Source organism: Dermacentor albipictus, unplaced genomic scaffold, assembly GCF_038994185.2.
Source record: "Dermacentor albipictus isolate Rhodes 1998 colony unplaced genomic scaffold, USDA_Dalb.pri_finalv2 scaffold_11, whole genome shotgun sequence".
NCBI classification, from domain to species: Eukaryota; Metazoa; Arthropoda; class Arachnida; order Ixodida; family Ixodidae; genus Dermacentor; species Dermacentor albipictus.
In genome coordinates, this window is record NW_027225565.1 from 5,751,906 (window position 1) to 5,771,257 (window position 19,352).

Consider the following 19,352-nt stretch of genomic DNA (forward strand, 5'->3'; position numbering starts at 1 on the left):
TGCAAACGATGCAGCCTTAAGACAGACGACGCTTCCTTCGAAGCAAGCGCTGTTGGTGCTGAAGTACGCTGGGAAACCCGCGCTGCAAGCCTTCGGCCGCCTTTTTTTCGCTTTGAAGCGTTCGCAACGTAAAAATAGCAGCCGCGTGCCATGCTAAGCCCAGCAATGTGAACAGCCTCGATAAACCGCCGCCCTTCTCGGAATGCCGCGGGCGAAATCAGGACATCGGTTTCGTCGGTTATGCGTGGTGGCGCCCCTGTTTTTATTCCGGCGTTGTGGCTACTCATATTTTACAAAAAATTATGCGTGACAAGGTGCGTTCTTCGCTAAGCAAATCCGCCACCCCCCCTCTCTGCCCGCCAGAAAAATTAAGCAAACACAAAGGCATCTGTGAACATTGTCGCGCAACCACCGATTTGTTCGCGGCCGACAGAGGATGGGTCGTAGACAGGCTGCGGTGGCTCAGTGGCATACCGAACCTCAGTGGTGTAAGCGCTGAACGCGATATCGCGGGTTTGGCTAGCGACGGCGGTAGCCGTATTCCGAAAGGGGCACAATTCAAGAACCACCGTGTGCCGAGCAATGGGCGCACACGTGCAAGTACCACAGGTGATCAAAGAATAATTCGGACCCCCTCAATGCATGTCTCTCTTAGCTATAGAATCCTGGCCTCCGAATGCAAACGCAGAAGAGCAATTTTAGATTATGGGGTTTTACGTGCCAAAACCACGATCTCATTATGAGGCACGCCTAATAGCGGGGGACTACTAAAATTTGGACCATTATCGGATCTGTGTCGTGCACCTAAATCTAAGTACGTGGGTGTGGCCGTCGTGCCCGGGATTCGATCCCGCGACCTCGTGCTTAGCAGTTCAACACCATAGCCACTAAGCAACCACGGCGAGTCGTGTAAGTGTAATTTTCAAACGAACTTCCTATAATTTGAACCGGTTACCCTACTCTGCCCACCGAGTAGTTGGGGGCAAGTATGGATGCAACGAAAAAGTTTGAAAAAGAAGACAGAATGCCAGCACGTTTAACACCGGCAACGAAGTGATGGCAGTGTCGATAATCCAAGCGTGCCATAGAACGAGCTACAGTGCCGGTGTAATGAAAGCGATGTCGGTATATGCGAAGAAACATGTTCTAGACCTGTTCTAAGATGTCACTGTTGAATATAGAAGTTCTATTCTAAACCTTCGATGTGTAATCAAGTTAATGAACGCCGGTAGTTGTGTACAACTTGCGGAATGATGTAGGACATTATAATTCCCATCATAGTCTGCAAACAGACCCGAGAGAGCGCAGGTCCCGCACTGAAACGCGATTAGCGTGCACACAAAGGTGTGAGGTTGCATCAAACAGTCTGCACGGATCATTGATCTCAGTGCCATTACGCAATGGTTCGGCATCTACAGATTAAGAAAAAAGAAATGTTTGCTGCTCTACACTAGAGGCTCCGCGAAATTACCGCGAAACGCACCGTAATCACTTCAGTAGTTGTACTCCCTTATTGCGATTGTTGAGCAAGGGTGTAGGACAGGAGAGAGTTCGGCACAGCTTGAAATCATCTCTTCTTGCATAACGACAGCGTTTTAGCGTAGACGTCAGGAGAATAGACAATCAAAGCCATATTTATTGAAATGTTAAAAGAAGCACAAGAACAAAAAGCGACGGATCATGAAACCGAAAGCGTTAACACGGACTTGTTGGCCACGCGCGCGGGCTCTTAATAGAGACAGAGTAGGCCACGTGACCCCGTTCGGCAACACTGGGTCGCTGGAGGTGCAGCAGCTGCAGCATGCGATGCACTTGGCGAAGTGCGCGCTGCTCATGGCGCTGCTGCTGCGTGCGATTCTCCGGCATCGAGCAGCCACCGCAGCTTCGCCGAAGGGCAGCACGCCGGCTGGTCGGGACACTGCGAGGGTCAAATGTTAACCAACCATCCCCGTGGGTCTCACATTTAGTAAAAACAAGCATAGAAAGAACTGTTCGTTGGATCGAAATCTCGCATGAAGATGGTGACGAACGTTGAAGTGCACAAGCCATTTGCAACAAAATTTGGGCGAGCGAATTCACCGATTTTTCCGCGTACAGGTAACCAGGCATGCGCGAATGCTCGTTAACGAGCAACATGTCGTTCTAGCAGTTGGCAACGATTCTCCCTTGTGACCCTTGCTACCTCTTGTCTTCCTGCCCTGCAGAATCTGTGGTTCGCAAGCACTGTTTCCAAACCCTTACCGCGGCGTACGAAGATAGGAAGCCTTGCAAAAGGAATCGGACCAACTTACAACATTTTCCGTCTTGTTTTAGAAAATTTAATCGCAAAATATCATTAAGTATTGCGGAAGCACTCACGCGCCAAATGATCAATAAGTGAGTTCTAACGCTCAATTCGCAGCAGACCGCCGCTAATGACCGATGTGCACGTACCGTGCATTACCTGCTCAAAGGGGCCAGTTGTGCTGCTGCGTGCGATTCTTACGGGTTGAGCAGCCTCCGCAGCCTCGCCGAAAGGCAGCGTGGCCACAGGTCCTGGCACCGTAACAGCACAAAACAGGCCCTTTGTCATCCTTGCGTGGCACTTCTGTGGCAAATCCGGTATGGAATACCGCACTCAGTCTAAGCGCTATACAGAAGCGGTTAGGAATTTATAAGTGCCCGTGCAGTCATACAACGGAAAGCCAACAGTTACTAGCGAAATGATAAATTTCGGACGGCAAACTAGGGACAAATACCGTTCACTTACAGTAAGTATCTCCTCGCACTTATACGTAAGAATTCGTTATGAACGCTCAGTTACTGTTAAACTGTTTCGCTGAAATAGTGCAGCGTTTACAGCTGCTATACGAAAATCTTTTGTCCATGGGTAAGGTTTTCATTTCGTTTCCATACAATATGTTGATTGGCCCAAGAAATAAGAGACGTAAACCAGGGCAAGATGAAAACTATCTCAACTGTTTTTTTTTTCGCGTGCCTTACATGGAAAATGATTCAGCTGATTGCACATGTGGTCGGCCACGCACAATAGCATGACCGAAGAAGTGCATGCTGTTGAAATAGCGGCCATAGCTAAATACAATGAGCTGGCGCCGCTAGCAACTCCCCCTAATATATATATATATATATATATATATATATATATATATATATATATATATATATATATATATATATATATATATATATATATATATATTGTCACGTGGTAGTGACGGCTGAGGACACAGCAACAAAACTGTGAATGGCGAAACTGTGCCCACGAAAACAGGCTACACTCAATGCTCAACGAAAACGGCGAACACAGTCGGCGATCGTCGAAAATTTGATCAGCGGGTCCAGCGCGTCGGCTTTTATACATTAGTCGTCGAATGTTCCAGAGTAATCCCTGGCAGCCGCGTGCCTTCTACAAAGTTCTACACTACTCGCGTCGCGCACAGATGCAATCAGATTACACAAGTTTCGGTGCCAGACATCGGATGGAACCATCGATAACATTCCGGAAACTTCCGATACATGCAGGCGCGTCCTGCTCTGTGCGATAACATTTGTTAGGCGGTGAAACGTGGTCCCCCGATAAAGAAAGGCAAGTACACGTGTCAATATATATATTCTTCGTAAATAAAATTATGGGGTTTTACGTGCCAAAATCACTTTCTGATTATGAGGCACGCCGTAGTGGAGGACTCCGGAAATTTCGACCACCTGGGGTTCTTTAACGTGGACCTAAATCTAAGTACACGAGTGTTTTTGCATTTCGCCCGCATCGAAATGCGGCCGCCGTGGCCGGGATTCGATCCCGCGACCTCGTGCTCAGCAGCCCAACACCATAGCCTCTGAGCTACCACGGCGGGTTATTCTTCGTAAATAACAGTTAATTATACGAGCACTTTATACGAGCACAATACTTATACTTATATTTCTACTTATACGAACAATATCATATATATTTATTCATTTATTCATATACCCTAAAGGCCCATTCGGGCATTGCATAGGGGGGGGGGGGTGAGCCAGTTACAACAAAGAACATTGGTAAGATACAGTGACATAATTATATACAGGAAGAATAACATACGCAATTAATCAATCAACACAGAAATAATCACACATTTAGGAAAATCTTCAACTCGTTAATAAAGAAATCATGGTTAATGGCAGCTACAATGTCCCTTGGTAGTTTATTCCAATGATATATTGCCAAAAGTAATGGTGAATGACGGTACAGATTAGTGCGAGCAAAAAGGGGTTGCACTTTAAATGGGTGATCAAAACGCTGAAAAATAGTATGAGCTGCACTGATGTAAGATTCGCGGAACAGGGATTTACTATGATAAAGCGCGTGAAAATGTGATAACAATGTTATTAGTCGGCGGTTTTGAAGACAAGGCAATGAAAGTGATTCCTTGATATGCGTAACGCTGTAGTTGCGCGAGTAACGTGATAAGCAATGCGGAAGCGGCCAGTAGGAACACGTGTGCCTAATGGTGTCGTTATTATATTTCAGGGTTCCCGTGATGCAGCGAGCACGGCCTTATGTATTTGCTTTTTAGGGATGCGGTGATGATGAAGCGACCACTGTGGGTTGAGCTGGAACGCTTAAGAAAGAACGTAATTGTTGGCCCTCGTTGACTCTGTGGAATTTATTAGTGAGTATCACAAGTCACTAAAAAACGGGTCACAAAAAAAAAATTCTCTGGTTTTACGTGCCAGGACCATGATGTAATAATAAGGGAAACTGTAGTGGGGGACTCCGGATTAAATATGACCACCTGCGGGGTGCTTTACCGTAGACCCGATGCCCGGTGATCATCATCATCGTCATCATCAGCCTGTTTTATGCCCACTGCAGGACGAAGGCCTCTCCCTGCGATCTCCAATTACCCCTGTCCTGCGCCAAGCGATTCCAACTAGCGCCCGCAAATTTCCTAAATTCATCGATCCACCTAGTCTTCTGCCGTCCTCGACTGCGTTTCCCTTCTCTTAGTACCCATTCTGTAACCCTACTGGTCCAATCTAACCGGCTGATTACATGGCCTGCCCAGCTCCATTCTTTTCTATTGGTGTCAATAAGAATATCGTCTATACCCTTTTGCTCTCTGATTCAAACCGCTATCGTTCCGTCTCTTAACGTTATGCCTAGCAATCTTCCATCTATCGGTCTTTGCGTGGTCCTTAACTTGTTCTCAAACTTCTTTGTCACTCTCCGAGTCTCTGCCCCATATGTCAGCACCGGTAAAATGCACTGATTTTACACCTTCCTTTTCAATGATAATGGGAAACTTCCACTCAGGAGCTGACATTATCTGCCGCATGCGATCAGCTCATTTTTATTCTTCTATGAATTTCCTTCTCATGATCAGAGTTCCTTGTGATTAATTAACTTAACGAACTTAACTTTAACGAACCCCAGATGGTCCGAATTTATGGAGTCACCTACTACGGCGTGCATCATAATCACATCATTGTTTTGGCACGTAAAACCCCACAATTTTTTTTCATTAGGGCAGCAGTGTTGCCTATTCTGGGTAATTAAAATATACATGCACACACGAGCACACAAAAAAGCAGCCTAAATTAAAATTATGTGAATAAAACAATGAAAATAACATCTTCACGCCTCGACATTTATAATAATCTTCTGCTGAAGCCGGAACGAGGAGAGAAATTAGGGTTTAATAAAATGTATAAAGCCTTAATCAGCACACAGGCTACACGCACCAATTGGAGATTTGTGTTATAACTTGGCTGCAGTAAAGCGCGTGCGCGCAATGTTGGTGTTCGTATGAAATCGTGTTATCTAGCTCAATATTGTATCTTTTGTTTTCTGCGGCTGCTAAAAGGCGATAAGGCGGTTATTCGTGCGGAAGCATCAAATGGCCCATTGAGTAAAACAGCCGACGTCTGTATCAGCGGAAGTGCACCTAAATTTCCATTGGCTGCAACGCGACGTCACGTGCGCTACTCAACGGAAAAGAGCGGCCAAAAGGGAAAGGGCGTCGCCACTATGCACGTCAACTCGCTCTCGGAAGCCTGTGTTATTAGCGCGTTTCTTGACCGCGCAAGCTCTCGCCTGCGTTCTACATTCGCCTATGTATTCGCAATGAAATTTAACAAAGAACAAGAAACTCTGAAAGAAAGACATTAGTGGAAGTGCGTTTCGAACGTACGAACCCACGTTCAGAAACCGCGTGTGTTACCCACTGGGCTAAACCAATGCCTCCTAGATAGCACAAGGCCGGTGCACTTCGATCCGTGACGTCATGCTACCTTGCCCGACTGCCATAGAATCTAATGGGGACGCCCGCAATCGAGCCGCGGTGATTTTGGCGTCATCGCCTTCGTCACGCTGGGCTTGGCAATGGAAATTTCGGTCCAAGTAGCATGACGTCACAAATCGGAGTGCACAGGCCTGCTATTTAGTAGGCACTGGCTAAACCAACGCTTCGTGTGGCTCTCCCCTCTGCTTTATCAGGTGTTTGCCAAGCCCGACGTGACGCATGCAATGACGTCGACTTCACCGCGACTTACTCGGGAGCGTCCCCATTAGATTGCATGGCAGGCGGGCAAGGTAGTATTACGTCACTGATCGAAGTACACCGGCATTGTGCTATCTAGGAGGCGTTGGCCAGGCGTCTTAGCGCGCTCGCCTTGACGCCCGCGGAGTGCTCATAACTCGAAGGACCGCTTAGCGGCGTTCAAATGTGCAATAATGGTTACGCATTCTCAACTCGCAAAAAGTGCTTAAGTGTCCTGGGATTTTTTTCGCTGACAATTTGAAGGCAAAGGCAGTCGAAGATCCTCCTAATGCTCGTCGAGCAATGAGGTATGACCACTGTTGAGAATAGATCATTTTAACTATACTTGCCTTAGAAGGACATCACACATGGCACAGAATTTATTTATTTATCTATTTATTTATTTATTTATTTATTTATTTATATGGGGGGTCTTGTTTTGTACAATTCACTAAACTAATGCGTTCAGCTACCTCGCTCGCAGTTCAAATACGTCTTGATCGTGTCGAGATTGCGAGTTTTCGAGGAAGTTGCTATTCCCTGTACTTTGCAGAATAAATGTGAAATTATTGCTTATGATGGATTGCGTACAGAATACTCACAGTGTACTTCTATTGTAATTCACGCTTACAAAACCATCAAAACAAAACTCCCGCAACATATTCGCGGCACGTTGACCGTCAGAGATTTCAAGGCGTAGGGATGCGTGCGCGTAATTCTTTTATTCTTGGCTATAATTACTGCATGCTTAAATGATTTGAGTGCCCCGACGAGCACGTCATTAAATGGGAAGGAAAAGTTTGGCTATTACATTTCGTCAGACTGTGCAACCACAACACGCAACTGCAGTTTTCAGATAATTCTTTTGGCATTCAACTAAATGATCCATCGCGTTACTGAGTCTTTCTTAAAAATTTAATTTGGCATTTTACGAGCCAAATCTACGATATCATTATGAGGCATGCCGTAGTGAGCGTGCTTCCACGTGGACGGTGTAAAAACTTGTTCTGTTTGCCTCAACAGTATTTTGTTGGTCATCAGTCCATCGGGGGAGATCAGAGACGGAATGAATGAATTCTGGGGTTTTACGTGCCAAGGGGAATCCTGGGGTTTTGATCCGTAGTGGAGGACACTACAGATTAATTTTGACCACGTGGTGATCAACCGACAGGCGGGACAGCAAGAGACGAACACACACCAGAAGACGCGGCCGCCATTTTGCCTTTGCCATTTTGACTTTGACAGACGCCAAAAATGGGCTATTCTCTCGCTTATGTGAGAACTCTACTGGGAAAACTAATGGATACAGCAAAATGTCAGCTGCTTACTGCTGAATGTTACCGATTGCTGCAATTTAGCTGCTGTAAAAAACAAGACAATGTGTTTCTTCGAGCGTAAGAAAACGTCAAATAAACTGCGGGACTTCTTCCTGCAACGGAACCAAAGTCGCGCTTTAGTTGCATAGCCTCCGCTGTCGCGCGAAGAAAAGTTCACGAAGATATAGCTCCTAGAATAATAGATTTTTTTTCTTATCTTGCAGAATGGCGGTCGCTGCATGGACGAAATATATTTGAAGAAGACGTTTATGATTGACTGGACACACAAGCACTTCTTCGGTTTAACCTTTCTTTGCAAATGACTTATACAAACACGCTGTAACCCGCGTCGTTCCACGACGTCGCGGGATCCAATCCTAGCCATGGCGGGAGAAATGTGAAAACACCCGTGTACTTAGATGCAGGTTCACGTTAACAAAAAAATGGGCAAATTACTCCTGAGTCCCCACTACGGCGTGCCTCCAATGCAGATCGGGGTTTTGCCACGTCAAACCCCATAACCAAAATAAAGAAAAAAAAAACACATGATGAATATTCTCTAACCAAAGGCATCAATTTCAAGAATAAAAAATAAACGCTTGAACTGCCATTCAATTTTTCATGATGAGTAGAGGCCTATTAATCCAAAGAGTTTAGGGAAAATAGGCCAACACGGTTCCTATTATGGTACACTCTGCTTGTTCCTACGACGCTCCAAATCGGTTTACAGCGATGCGGAGCCCCTCGAGATTGGAGCCGTAGAAATACTGCCTCAGCCGAACGTGCTAGCTGCTGCCAGAGCTATCGGAGTAGCCACGTGATGGAACTTCTGTCGGATCTCGGTCACGCTCTCAGGTTGCAGGCATGCAGCACCGCCTCCTCACAATCTCAATGGGAGCGCGGCGCTCTGAACAGACCTGCCGAATGCAAACTGCGCCGCGAGAGCGCTCAAAAGAGACCACACCATTGTGGCGTCAAATTCAATATAAAAAGATCACGTGACGGACTCTAGGACCTGCGCCTATCAAATAATCTTGACGGCAGGACAGCTACTAACACTCATGGCGAATGAAGAAACACAACTTGCCATCACTCGGCAGGGGCAGAGTCTTTCGTGCCGGAGCCAGAAACACGGTAGCATGCGGGGGTTGCCGCCTGCTGCTCCTGCTGATCCCAGAAGGCAGGCCAGCATGGCGTCACGGTGGTACTTGCGCTGGAAGACGTGGCGAGACCTGCTGGGGTCCTTGTGGCGCTCAGGCAGCCGGAGAGAAAACTGGGCGTTCGAAGCCCGCTGCGTAGCCCCGTCAGCACGAAGTCAGCATGTATATTTGGTCAGTTTGCGCAACTACACAATGAAGCAGCCATTCAGATCAAATTATTTTGTCGTTGTTCTAAATGATTCAGTTCGCTGCCGGAAGTTGCATGCCGGAGCTACACTCCAATGATGAGTCGCACCACTGCGGCATTTATTTGACCACTGGGGTTCCTTTACCGTGCACCGAATTGATCTTGCACCAGCGTTTTTGCATTCGGCCCTTTTAGGAATTTGGCTCCCGCTATCTAGGATCGAACCCATGACCTCGACCTCTGGAGCGTGACAGGATAACCACTGGGCTAACATGACTGCCTATTACCATGTCATCTGTTAGCTGCTACTCTTATTCAGTCTTCATTAAAAATTTAGAACCGTGGTCACTGCGTGGACAAAATATCTGTACAAAAGATGGATAGATAGGCTGCATGCAGAGGCCCTTCTTTGATTACACGTTTTTCGGGCCTTAATCTCTGTAAAACCGTGTAAATGACTGTTACAGATACGTAATGACCATTATGTAAGCGAAGACGCCAGCTTTAATATTAAAATGAATAAACAAGCACATGAGTGACGGTTCCATTTTTACTAATGATGATTGTGAAGCGGTTTTCTATCCAAATAGTTAAAGGTCCCGAAGTCAGCATCGCGCATCTTATACTCAGTATGAAGATATCCCGTGACGCACCGTTCCATCTGCGCGTATGAAATCATATTGACAGCAGGGCAGCTACATACACCTATGGCCAAGGAATAAACATCACTTGCCAGGGCTCTGCAGGAGCGTAGCCTTTCGTGCCGGAGGCAGACGCACGGTACGATGCTGCAGTTGCCAGGTGCTGCTGCTGTCCCCACAGCGCAGCCCGACATGGCGTCATATCGGCACTTGCGCTGGAAGACGTGGCGAGGAGACCTGCTGTAGTCCTTCTGGCGCCCAGGCAGCCGGAGCGAAAACTGGTCGGTCGATGCACGCGGCGTAGCCCAGTCTGCACGACGTCGGATGCAGAGTGACGATGGGCGGTGAGCGACATTAATGCGCCGTTGACGTCTTGCGCGAGCGTGCCTTGGCATCCGGCAACGCGTGCTGGAATTCAGAGCGGCTGAAGGCGCCATCGTCTCCGAAGTGCTCGCTCGGTTGGCTGGTTGCCCTCGTGCAGCGTCTCGTGCAGCATCGAACGCAGAAGGGCGCTTCGTCTTTTACGCGCACGTGATCCCCGCACGCAAGCGACGGGAATCGCTATTAATATGCTTATGAATACAAGAATGGAATGTGTTTATTGTCATGAACATCGACACAGAGGTACGATAGTTGTATACCCACTTGTGAAAACCTGGCACTTTCATGGACTCAATGGATGTATGGAGGCTGGCTTTTCGGAACGAGGCTCATATTTTTACGTTTGCACGCCACTGCAGAGGAAACTATATTTTACAAATGCGCTGCTTTCATCGACAACGATGGTGACATATTTTGTTACAAAATTGGCAATCTTTTCTGCTTAGTTTCATTAGTGAGGAAGCAAAAAATGAAGCGGTACAAGAAAGGTACTCAAAATAAAGCCAGAAATAAAGGAGAGGAGATACAGGAAACGTAATAAGTGGCAGAGATCAACCGTAGTCTGCACCTCTGATGCCAATGTTGTACGACCATATGCAAGAGATCTTTGTAATCAGAGAAGGATGTCTCCTGCCATTCCAGAAAGGCAATGCTACATGCAGCGCAGATTGACATCGTTTTAATATATTTGCTAGTGTATCTCAAGTGCACCGCTTTCATGCTTGCTTCCAATTATCCTCAAAATGTGAGGCACAAACGCAATTAAAGAAAAAAATACGGCAGAACTCATCTTACGAAGAACATCTATGTTATTGCGATTGGCATTGAAGCTACTATATATTGACATGTGGTACTTCCGATGCCGAAACGCGTATACAGCCGGGGCCCTCTCTTACGGTTCTCATTGCAGACGCTGCGCCATCTAGCTTTGATGATGCGAAGTCGGTGTCGGTGTGATTACGCCGAGCGCCGGAGAAACATTCAATGGCACCTAGCATGCTGGAACGTTTTTGCAAACCTGTCGTGATAATTGTTAAGGTGAGAGATAGAGACGCAAATAAGTGTTGAATATGTTTATTTCGCCATAAATAATAAATACATGTGTTGTTGAACATCCCGATGCTACACATTTGACTAGAGAGAGAGAGAGAGGCAGTATTCAGTTCCAGAAAGAGGTAGAGGTCGGCCTGAGTGAAGTGCCTCTAACCTACTCTAACTACTCGCTGTTGAAGGGAATTGTGGAAATAACAAAGGTAGGGTATGAAGCGGAAAGGAGGTGGTGGTGTGCTGAAGATGATGATAATGATGAGAGAGGCGTTGCATACTGTTCCCTGTACCGCGTACACGCACACATCATGGCGCAGCACAGTCATCTTCGCGGATGGAGGTAGAGGTTACTGCTGTGTAGTTACGACAATGTCTATAGCTTCCATGATTTTTTCAGCTCTTGGAGCTGCTGGGATGTTAAAACCAGATAGTAGCAGCTGCAGGGCGTCGATTATATGTCGCAGCATGACATTGATGAGAGAGCCCGTTGGTGATTTTTCGTTGCACTGCCGTTCCTGGCGCTCACAGTCCAAGGCCCCTGTGCGCGGCGGCAGGCGTGGCCATACATTCGATTCCAGGCCTGTGCTGCTCGCTTGAAGCAATATGGCTCGGAGAGGCCCACCGATGCCGATTCAAATACCTTCCGCTGGAACTGCGGAATGGGATCCAGGGGAATCTCATTTGGACCTACTGCTTGTTCACGTCGACGACGCGATAGTCTCTTCCGGTGCTGCTCTGACGCTGCCACCCCTTTATGTGATATATTTCTCTTGCTCGTTTGGTTCAATATTTTTACCTTCTTTTTCTGTTGGGGACAATCACTGACATTTGCCTCGTGTGTTTCTTTGTAGATCAAGCACTTACGTTTTCTGGACCGTGCATAAACACATGCAGTGGCTTCCTGCATTGCCAAGCCTCTTGCATTGTCTGTCCTCTGGAGACAGCGCTGGCATGGCCTAGTTTTTGGGACTTGCGACATCGCAGGATAGCTGGGGCATGTAAGGACACACCGAGTGTCTCACGTAGCCTACCATGACGTCATCAGGTACCGTGTCTCCCTCGAAAAGAAGATTGAAGCTCGTCGATGACCTTCACTGTTGAAGACAGAAGCCCTTGGAATTCTTCATCTGTTATTTCAGTCACGACGTCGTAAATAACGCTTGCATTTTTCTTAGTGTTTAAACGCACCTCATTAATTCTTTTCAGAGCCAGAGTAGCCAAGGTATGTGTTGAGAATTTACGGAATTATATGAGATGTCGAGAGGCACAAACGCCATATTGCAGCTTACTAGTAAACGGTCCGTTGGGGTTGTGCTCTCTCACGCGCTTAGTTGTCCTGCGGAATTTGCTCTTCAAACGCTTGACCTCCACGACGGTGTAGCTGTTGCAGGAGTGCGAGGATTCGCTGTTGCAGAAACAGGAACCGGACGTCTCCACGTCGACGTGGTGAGTCTTGCACAAATATCACTGGTTGCCAAAGTGCGAAGAAGCGTGCGTCTGTCATCGCCTCGGACGGCTTCTCGTTCAAAAAGCGCGATTAAGCCTCAACTGTAACCAAACTATCGCAGCAATCTAAAGAAGCTACGCTAGCTGAGCTCCTGCAGTTAACCATGCATGCCTGAACGGGACAATGCAGAAAACGGGCTGCTGATTACCATTGAACGCCTGGTGTTTCTGCGCATACCTGAGGAATGGTGCGTGATAAAGGTAAATGCGCGGACCCCACAGATATGCGTTCACTGCAGCCCCGCCAAGCCTGAAGAAGCCAGAACCACTCAGTGGCCTGTACAGGTTATTCCAACCAGCATTTGCGCGAAATTACGGAGATAATTTGCATTCGATAAAACGACAGAGTTTTAAGAGTTGTTCGAGTGTCCTGTATACCCCGCTTGACGTCTCAATGGGAGGTTGCGCTTCTTAGCCCAAGGACGCATGTTAGATTCCCTTCCGCTTCCCGAAGAGGGTTATATGAATAAGACACCAGCCCGTTCAAAGCATCAGTTGCGTGTTGGAAAAGACAAACAAAGTGTTGAAATTACTGAGCAACTGTTCGTCATGTCACCTTTCGTACCCCCCTTCGTTCTTCGACAGTTCAACCCGGCAGGTTGAACGAAACCGTGCACATCTGCATTCGTACGCCGTTTCTTCCTCTGACCTCTTCATAACGCTTCCCGTTCCCAATATCCCAGTTTTAATTACTTTCATCAAAATGCTTACGCACAAAACACCTTCGAGGGATCTCTGTAGAATCGACAATTGCGGATGCCTAAGGCCGCAAAGTCTTCTTGCTGCTCTTAACGATGTGCTGGCGACACTAAAAAAAGTGTGCACAGTATGATTCTATTAAAATATGCGGGCATATGCCGTAAGCGGTCGTCCTGTGCTGTAGAGCCGGTCTGGTACTTTCTGGTGCTACGATAACACTTATAAAAGCTGGACTTGCACGCCAGCGTCTCTGTGCGTTGGTACTGACGATGACATTCATCCGCGATCAACAGGGGCGCGTGGTAGCAGTGAACCTTAGGTACCACTCGGTCATGTACCGATTGGAGAAGGTACAAAGAATTAAATTTCAAAAAGTATAGCAATAAGTCGAGCAACGCTATTAGTGTATCGTTTACTCAACATGTATGGTGTATGGTATTTCCAATGTTGTTGCGAACGTGTCGAGTCTATGTTACATGGGAGGAAATAGAAATCGCAGTATTTTCAAGGCAAATAGTATTCAGCTCAATAAATTCTACTGTTCTACGTGCATGTATTACTGACGCAATATCGCTATCTAGAATGTCAACTTGTGGTCTGCAGGAGCTTCTGAACTTAATTTCATTATTTTTATTATTTTCGCAGGGGCACGTAACTTTTGATAAGTATAGGGCGGAGACAGTGACATATCAAGGTTGAACTGTACTCAATAGACGGACGTAGACGCACTGATGGAGCTGATGCTCTTTCTTTAATTTTAACTGCTTTGTGACAGCGTTGTAGTTCGTTTTTTTGTTTAGGTAAATGTAACAAAATGAGGAAACAGATTGTTTCATGCAATTAATATTCGGAACGCGTTTCGAGCCATAAGCTCTGGAAGCCCATAAGCCCATAAACTGCGCGGCTGTGTTCGAGCTGATGCGTTCAGATCTGGCCGCAGTGGCCGCGCTTCTACGGGGGCGAAACACAAATATGCTTGTGCACTTAGATTTAGGGGTCCATTAGAGAACCCCAACTGATGAGAAATAAATCCCCAGTCCCTCATTACGGCGTGCCTCATGACCAGATCGTCGTTTTGCTTATAAAACACCACAGACAGGTGCACTGACTTTTCTAAAGTCTTACATCAGACCATACAACGAGACAAGCCAAATCAACACACTATCAGACAAGTTGACAAAGCCAGCAGCGAGGTCGGATGAGATGAAGTGTTGTCGTGGTTCATTTTTGCCGTCATGACACATAAAAAATATCATTTTTCTTTTCACCTACGCCGAAGCATCCTTGTCAAGACACTAAAGTCAGCCAAGGTAACTACGTTCTTATTTATTTTTTCTACTTAGTCTTTTATTCGCGAGGACACATTGAGCCTCTTCAATTTTTTTTGTCCTCGCTACCCTATACCCGAGGGCTGCAGAGGCAGCCAGAGTTACAGTGTACTAGATAGGGGCAGTGTGTTCAGACGGCGCAGCGCGCCACGCACCGCTTTGAAGCCGGGAGCGTAGACAGGTCCCGGATGTATGCGGCGGCGCTGCAGTCGCACGGGCTGTACGGACGCGTTCTCCGTGTGTTGCGTTCTGTGGTGTTGCGGCCAGTTGCAGCGTGCTTGCCGTGTGCTTGCTCTGAAGGCATTCCTCGAGTTTCTGTCTCGTTGGGAGTCACATGCAAAAGGATTGCCATTTGCTGGGCGTGTTGGTAGACTGACTTGGAAAGCATATTTAGCGCCAGCGAACTAGGACAGAAGGGAAACGACACCACAATGCGTTAACTTCAACTTGATTGTCAGGAAACACCCGCCTATTTAACTGTGCATGGGTTAAATAGGTGGGTGTTTCCTGAAAATCAAGTTGAAGTTATCGCATTGTGGTGTCGTCTCCCTTCTGTCCTAGTTCCCTGGCGCTAAATATGCTTTCCATTGCAAAAGGACTTTGCGGCTTGAGCCAGTCGACGGCAGATGGGCTCCGTGTGACATGGTGCAGCACTTTGGCTCTGTTAGAATACTTGGAAGGAGAAGGTTTTAAATACCTGTTGACATCTAGACTAAGCCAATAAAAGTTGGAGAACTTCTTGTGAAGTAGTCGTGCGGATCCAACGATCACCCAACGCCGCCTCAATTTTTGATTGTTGTGAATTGCCTTTTTATATCTTGGCGAAGACAATGCAAACAGGGAACACAGAGGTCAGTAAAGATTTGGTATCGCTACTTCATTCACCTGATAATTTTGACAAGGAAAGGGACGTTGCGTCACAATTGACGAGTTAGTTGAAGCTGGAAATCTTACGCTGGTAGAGCAAAGGCTAAACAATACTCGGGCAGAGCACCGGGCTTATGTGGAGGAAAGGAGCGGTGACTGCTTTATCCGTTATATATGGCAGGGTATGTCGCGCAGAAATTTTTTGCTCGCAAGAAATGTGAGGACTGCCGCTCTCTTCTTTCGCAGAACTCTATATATAGTGTCAGTAGCAGTCTCAAAGTTCACGAAATTTGTGACAGGGGAGGATTGCTGTATTCGTCCAAGTTGCTTTTCGAAGCACTAAAGAAACTTGAGGGAATATATTTACAACCTTATTCCGCAAAGAGGAGCTTTGCAACGACAGCATAGTTGATGTCATCATTCCAGTGAAAGCTTTAAATTTGGCTATGTCATATATGCTGCAAATTACATGCTGATGATTTCACATCAGCAGTTGTGCGTTTTTATGTCCTAACAAGGCTGCACTTTTACTTAAAAAGTGTTAATCAGTGAAGAGAAGCATGACGAAAAAAGAAATTGCACTTTAAAGTTTGCTATACTGTGCTTAGCAGGCTGGTGCAACATATGTATGCTGCCCCTTCTTTGTCTTTTTAATCTGAATGCACAACTTTTTCTGGTGCATTCAAAAAGCTAATTTTGTTAATATAATTAAAAATGAATGAAGTAATTTATTTGCGCATATTAATTCCGCTGTAGGTCTCCATTGTTTGGGTAGGAATGTACTTGCACTGATTTTCTGTGTTTAGGAATACTGTGTGTAGTTTTGCAGAGATGCCTTTTACTTAGCGTCTTTCCTACCTGTTTTATTCCTTCCATAGAAATGTAGGATGTTGGTGTGTCTCATACTCGCACATGAGCCTGACGTTCAGGAACACTTCATGATGTAAATAAAAAAAATAACGAACAAACTTATGTATTACAAAGACGGCGCCGAATAAAACAACACAGGGGGACACGACACCGCACGTAGGCGCACTAACAACTGTGAGTTGTTAGTGCGCCTACGTGCTGTTAGATATGGAGCTGTTTCCTGCGATTACTTCGAGTTCCCCAAACCACATCGGATTGCAGCACAGCTAATTGAGGAATGCAGAAGCAGGAAAGCGCATTCCAGAGACGACACGTGCAAACAAGTTTGCGACCCCCAGGTCGTGTCCCGCCGGGATTAGAAGGGGCCCTGGGACAATGGAGCTAAATCGTCCCCCTTCGCCTTTGAAGAAGGCATTCGCCACCGCTGCGGATCCGAGTCACGGGATTAGCAGGTGGGCATCCGACAATGAAGCAGGTGCACGAGCGCCCCCCCCCCCCCCCCGCTCCTTCTCCAGCCTACAAGTGGATTGCCAGTCTGCGTGGCAAGACCGCAGAGAGCCCCGACAGGTGTGCCCCGCGACACGGGCGCCTACCATTGGCTGCAAGTGGCGTCATCGGAGTGGACTCTCCCATTGGTCAAACATGACGTGACTTGCAGTGCTCGAAGGGCTTATAAGAAGCCTTTCAGAGAGACCTGAGGATTCTGGGACATGCCCTGATTCCCTGATTCACCTCTCTCGAACTTCTTGCCGCGGGCCGCAGCGTCCGAGTTGCTGCCGGCCCGTAATGTCAGTACGACTGGTACTTGACGCTCACCTCCCTGTATATAATATGTAAATAAATCCCTCTCAAGTTGTGGGTTTTCATCCCGAAGTCCCGTACTCCAACCCCTACAGTGCTGTCTCGTGTCCCCCTTCTTCGTGTGTTGTTTGATTCGGCGCCGTCTTTGTAATCATGCTTAACCAACTGGCCCACCAACACATGATCAGAAACTTATGTAGTTGCGGGGGGAGGGGGGGGGGGTTGCGAAACAGAACGAGGGACAAATGTTTATCGCGAAACAGGGAAGCTCTCTGGCTTTGGGCTATGTACGTGCATGTAGTTTTGCCTTCTCTTCTACAACAGCGGCTGAGGAACTAAGCGCTTGACGTGGGGTCGCGGATGCCGCGGCCGCTTTTTTATGAATGCGAACCGCAAAAGAAAATGTGTGCACCTGGAACCCGAGTTGGTGTAAATCAATTCGATGTCCTTTACTACGGCGTTATTTGCAGCCGACTTTTCCGTTCGAATAATTTCTGGTTACGTGGCAACGTGGCCCAAAACAAATTTAACGGCTTTACGCCACAACTTCTGTGTCTGCAAAACCTTTGCTGTCAGGTTAATAAATCCGTCTAATGGGCGTTGAGATGCGCTAGGAGTGCACATACACTTCATCTCTTATATGTAGTGAGTTTCGGGGATGCACCTTAACATCCGAGGATCATTTGCACGTCCATTTGATTGCGACAGAAAACGATTATCAAAATATCAGCCTGCAGCGCTGGCACTGCGCCGTACGTACAGCGCCATCTCGTGCTATCTACATGAAGCGCCTCAGCGGTGGGCGCTTCCTGAACACACTGCCCCTATTCTAGTACACTGTACCAGAGTGCATGCGTTTTCCTAGTGTTACCACAGAACACTTATACAAACTGCTGTTACCCCGACCACCGCGCGGCGCACTTCAGTGCGCTTTCGTTTTTTTTTTTCTGACCGAGTGGATTTTCCCCTGGCAGAGTTTTGGGCACTTTCTGGCTAGCAGACGAGAAAAAGAAACTATCGTCCCTCGCCGCCATCACTGTGGAGACTCGACGAATTGCACCGCGTTCGCTTGAGCGCAACCTCTACGGAAAGTCTTGTCTCGCCAGAGTAGGATATCGGGCAGTATGCGTATAGTTCTCGGTGGACCATGCGTCTCGCGTTTTCTTCGATATTCTTTCGGTAGCTACATCAGGTGCCGAAAGTAGGCATCTGATTGTGGCCAACATGCTTTGCGCTTTTTCATTTCGGTGCCCCGGCCCCAAAAAAAGAAAAGAAAGAGACGTTGTAGGGCAGCGAATTGTCATATGGTGAAAGTTCGATTTTGTTACTTCTTCTTTTGCGGACATTAATGGGCCACGGGACACTTCAGTTGCCGGATAGTCTTACTATATATATAGTATTGCGATATCATTTATATGGACACTCCAGGCGCATTCCTGCCGTCGCCATCACCCTCATGTTTCGTATAAAGTCCAAGGGCGATAACATCGTGACCGCGCACCGCATGCTGTATCTGCGAGTGAAAGCGTAGGGAGGGGGATGGGGGGCTGGAATGGGTGAGACGACGATGGTGGCTCAGTCTTGTGTGCGCAAAAGAGAAAAGCGGGGAGAAAGCGCGCCGCCTTCCGTCACGCGCGATACATCGGGGGAGTGGATGGAATGGGGGTGGGAGCTCGGATTCAGTGAATCTATGATTGCGAAACATGTTTATTTGCCTTGTTTGACGCATTGTATACAGTGACTTTTTTTTAGATACGTACCTTTATTGGAGACTTATACGTATATTTAAATATCTTGTTGCGAGGTTTTGTGTATACGTGCAGTGAACTTTGTTTCCAGTAAAACTTTTTTGCCTTCTATCAAGCTGTATCGTCGCATTTGTATATTCCATTGCATCTTCGCGTTTCTAATGGACGAAGGCGAGTAAAAGGAAAGTGACCCTACCCACCCCGCGCAATAATGGTTCGGTCCATTCGCCGCGAGCATGCACGTGACACAGAAGCATCTCTCTATTACAAAAGGACACGCAGG

The 19,352-nt window shown here is 47.0% G+C and overlaps 1 protein-coding gene across 1 annotated transcript in view; it reads right to left on the reverse strand.

Moving 5' to 3' along the window:
• Positions 1-1,616: 1,616 nt before the first annotated feature.
• LOC135911376 (uncharacterized) overlaps positions 1,617-19,352 on the reverse strand; it is a 77,472-nt gene continuing 59,736 nt past the window's right edge. Inside the window, exons 3-5 of the mRNA XM_065443621.1 lie at positions 8,922-9,125; positions 2,434-2,587; positions 1,617-1,918 (exon numbers count right to left, since the gene is read on the reverse strand). Coding sequence (XP_065299693.1) covers positions 1,647-1,918; positions 2,434-2,587; positions 8,922-9,125 — 630 coding nt within the window. The 3' untranslated portion in view covers positions 1,617-1,646. The remainder of the gene's footprint in view (positions 1,919-2,433; positions 2,588-8,921; positions 9,126-19,352) is intronic.